General features: G+C 34.2%; 1 protein-coding gene across 1 annotated transcript; it reads left to right on the top strand.

Annotated features, from left to right (window-relative positions):
* Positions 1–1,746: 1,746 nt before the first annotated feature.
* Positions 1,747–3,168, top strand: LOC138879756 (pectin acetylesterase 8-like). The gene is made up of 4 exons (XM_070159390.1): positions 1,747–2,139; positions 2,241–2,323; positions 2,666–2,734; positions 2,816–3,168. The coding sequence occupies exons 1-3, from the start codon at positions 1,974–1,976 to the stop codon at positions 2,702–2,704; spliced, it is 288 nt and encodes a 95-aa protein (XP_070015491.1). The 5' UTR covers positions 1,747–1,973; the 3' UTR covers positions 2,705–2,734; positions 2,816–3,168.
* Positions 3,169–4,055: the final 887 nt, after the last annotated feature.

Below are 4,055 nucleotides of genomic sequence, written 5' to 3' on the forward strand. Positions count from 1 at the left end.
ATTTCTTTACTTTTCTGGAAACTAGACATGAAGGGATACAACTTTCGTTTTTGAATCATCTCAAAATTCTTTGTAGATCAAAAGCTATAGGCTTCCGAAGTCGGACTAGTGAAATATTCTTCACCGCGGTCCGCACAAAATCCAGTGCGGCCGCACAAGCCCCTCCGTGGCAGCATTCCTTTTTGTGCGGACTGCACTGATTTGTTCAGAGGCTTTCCACTTCTCTGAACCTGCAACAACTATGTTTTTAAGCCATCCCAGAACCTACCCGAAACTCACCCGAGCCCTCGGAACTCCAAACCAAGTGTGCATACTAACTCAAAGACATCATATGGACCTACTCATGCGATCACATCATCAAAATAACATGTAAAATCATGAATTAAACCTCAAAACTCAACATTTTCATCAAGAACTCTCAAAGTTCATAACTCTTCAACCGGAACCCACGTCAAATAAACTCCATTTTTCGCCAAATTTCACAGTTATCTTTCAAATACTATAACAAGTTTGTATCGGGCTTCGGAACCAAAATACGAGCCCGATAACAATGGTTTCAACATTAATTCTTTTTTTTATTTCTTAGATAATTCAGTAAAATAATTTCTTTCAAAAATTGATTTCTAAGGCTTGGGACCTCGAAATTCATTTTCGGACATACGCCTAAGTCCCATATTTTACTGCGGACCTGCCGGGATGGTCGGGACACAGATCCGGGTTCGTTTGCTCAAAATGTTGACCAAAGTCAACCATAATCAAATTTTAACTCTAGAATTTCTATTTCTCATATTTTCACATAGAAGGCTTTCTGAATATAGGTCCGGACCATGCACGCAAATCAAGGTGAGGTAAAAGGAAGATTTTTAGGCCTCGGAACACTGAATTTACTTGCAACACAAGTGGACCTTTTGGGTCATCACAACGCAAGATTGAATAAATAAATTAATATTATAAAATAATAAGAATACTTAAAGTTTCAAACTACAACGTTCATGTAACACCTCACAACTCTAGAACTAATAAACTTTTAGATTAAAGGAAGAGAAGAGAAGAAAACTAGTTGGAAGCCTCCTCCAAGTGTGGTCTCCGTTCCTTCACGTGAATTCTCCTTTGAAGTGTGTTCGATTTCCTCCAAAGGTTTAGGACCCCTTTTATATGAATTGAGACCGTGTAAGACCGAAATAACCTTGTCCCAAAAGGTTAAACCATCGACAACTTTGAATGCCCTAGTCTTTAAGTTCCTATCAACCATTTCCTAACAAGGCGAAATAGAAAAAAAAATCCCGCAATGCAGGGTCGAGGACAGCGCCTCGCGCTGAAACCAGAAACGTTAACTACCTAACTTTGCATTCATCTTGTTGCAGGCCTTTTTATCTGAATTGTATATCTTTTCTTTTATTGTCTTCCAACCCAAGGGTGTACCCCTTTCTCTCCTTTTTTATTCGTTTGTTTTTCTTTTTTTTTTCTTTTGCGTTTTATTTTTTTAAAAAAAAACTCAAATCTCTTTATCTTTACACTGCTTTATTCCTACACAATATAATATTAAACATAAAGTAATATAATTAAAACTCAAAAAATATTAAAAATATTAAAATATGAAATAACAATGGTTAAATATATAATTTTGGCCAAACATCAATGGTGCAAAGGTTCAAGTTGTGAATAACCCTCCTAAAAAAATCAACTTGTGTCAGCGCATGCTCTTTCCACATGATTTATCCATGCTGCACGGCCCACTCCTCGCTCCCACGTTCTCTCTTCTATGGATGTAACCAAAATGAATAAACAAAAAAACTTATCACTCAATATATTCACATTTAGTTTCACACTTGCACAGCCATTTCAAGACTCACGGATATTAGCAAGCAGAGAAGCTCCAATCACAAGTCCTTCACCGGAGAAGCTTCAGTGAAAATACATTCTTATTAATATTGATTTCTTATCCTTAGTCGTTGTGTTTCTACAGGATATTGATGGCAACAAGATCTGTTCAACTTGTCTGCTTACTTATTTGCTCTCTGGCCATCATCAAAATTGCATCTGCAAAAGTAAATGAATCATTTAAACAAGAGAAAGGCATAGATCATGCATACTTTGTTGAGAAAACAATTGTTCAGAATGCTTTGTCAAAAGGAGCAGGTTAATTACACTACTTATTATATGCAGAAATTAATAACTTAAATTAGACAAATAAATGCATGTAGTATCATAAGAGTTATATTAATCCTTTTCACTTGCAGTGTGCTTGGACGGATCACCTCCAGCATACCATCTTGACCGAGGATTTGGACATGGAGTCAGAAACTGGATTATTCTACTCTCAGTAAGTTCAACATAGCACAAGTTTGATTCTACCGTTTTATATATAGACATATGACTGTTATTTTTTCCCCAGAAATTACTTATGATATGGATAGTACAAATAATTTATACTATCAGGATAATTTAAAATGTCATAATAGGTTGTTTGCTTTATTTTCAGGTTACTAAATACTCTTGCTATGAGCAGTTAACTTAAGTTATCCTTTAGGACCTAGTATTGCAAATTTTATAGAAGTTAAAACTCTTTTTCTTCACAACATTGAGAAAAGTTTTGATCTCTAATTATTATGAAGACATGATTTTTGAATCTTTTTAAATATTCGAAATATTTTACTTTGTTTAGAGGGAGGAGCGTGGTGCAGAAACATCACAGACTGCCTGAACTGTGGGGTCCAGCCCACATTTTAAGGAAGTTGTTTTCTTCCTTTCTTCTTCATTTTTCAAAGTTGGCAGAAGCAGCCCACGTTTCTCATTTTTCTGTCAAAAATGACAGGCTGCAGAAGTTGAAAGGTCAAGGTTGGTAGGCATATTTTGCCTATAAAATGAGAGCTTCGACTCTCATTCTTTTATCACAATCTCAGAGGAAAATATATCTGAGAGCTAGAAAGAAAGAGTGAGTTTTCACAAACAGGGTATAAGAAAATAGTCTGTGAAGAAAATAGAGAGTGTGAGCAATATTGTAGTGAGGTGAAATATCAAAAGAGGGTTATTTCTTTTGAGTATTGTAGTATTTTACTCGGGCCTAAAAAGTGTAAATTCCTTACTATAGTGATATCAGTTGCTCCTCTCGGGGTCGTGGTTTTCCCCTTATTCAAAAGGGTTTTCCACGTAAAAATCTTGGGGTCATTGTTACTTTTTTATTCTTGTTAATTACCTTATCTCGGTGCTACATTATTATTCCGCTTTTATTACCGTGAATATTATTTTGGTAGGGAGTTTATTCCCAACATGAACCGTTCCAAGACCGATTTGGGTTCTTCAAAACTTATGACGCCATTTATATTTCTAGGCATTTTCAGCAAGAGCAAAAGTGAAAATCCAGGTTCTCTTGAATTAGGATACCCAACATCTTGTTTTGAATTATAAACAAAAAATTATTTCTTGACACAACTTGATGAAATGAAAATAATAAAAAGTTTGACTGACAAAGTTGGCTTATTAGATGTTTCAGTGGTGCAAATTGCTCTGTCCAATTTTTTGATCATACAGTTATTTATCGTAAAACATGCAGAATTTTACAATTGGAACAAAGTCTTTGTAAGATACTGTGATGGTGGAGGGTTCATTGGAGATATCGAAAGCATTGATCCCCTATATTCTCTTTTAAGTTTCTGTTTTAAAATCTATCTATGTTCATCTATATTAAAAGTGGAAAGCCATTAAGTTAAATTTTAAATTATTGAAATAACCTTCTTATCACCCATATATCCTATTCCATTTGTTTAATTTAAATGACACACTTTCCTTATTAGTCCGTTTAAAAAAATTGATACATTTGTATATTTGGGAATAATTTAACTTTAAATTTTTAATTTTATCTACTTTACCCTTAATAAGAATCTTTTATAGCCACAAAAATATCATGAACTCATAAAGCTTTTGCCCCTTAAGTTTTTAAGACCACATATTTCAAAAGTTTTCTCTTTTTTTTTCTCAATCAAACTATATCATCTAAATTGAAATCGATGAAGTAGTTAATATTAAAAATATTAACGCCCAACTCCTAAGAGAAG

Source organism: Nicotiana sylvestris, chromosome 1, assembly GCF_000393655.2.
Source record: "Nicotiana sylvestris chromosome 1, ASM39365v2, whole genome shotgun sequence".
Taxonomy (NCBI): Eukaryota; Viridiplantae; Streptophyta; class Magnoliopsida; order Solanales; family Solanaceae; genus Nicotiana; species Nicotiana sylvestris.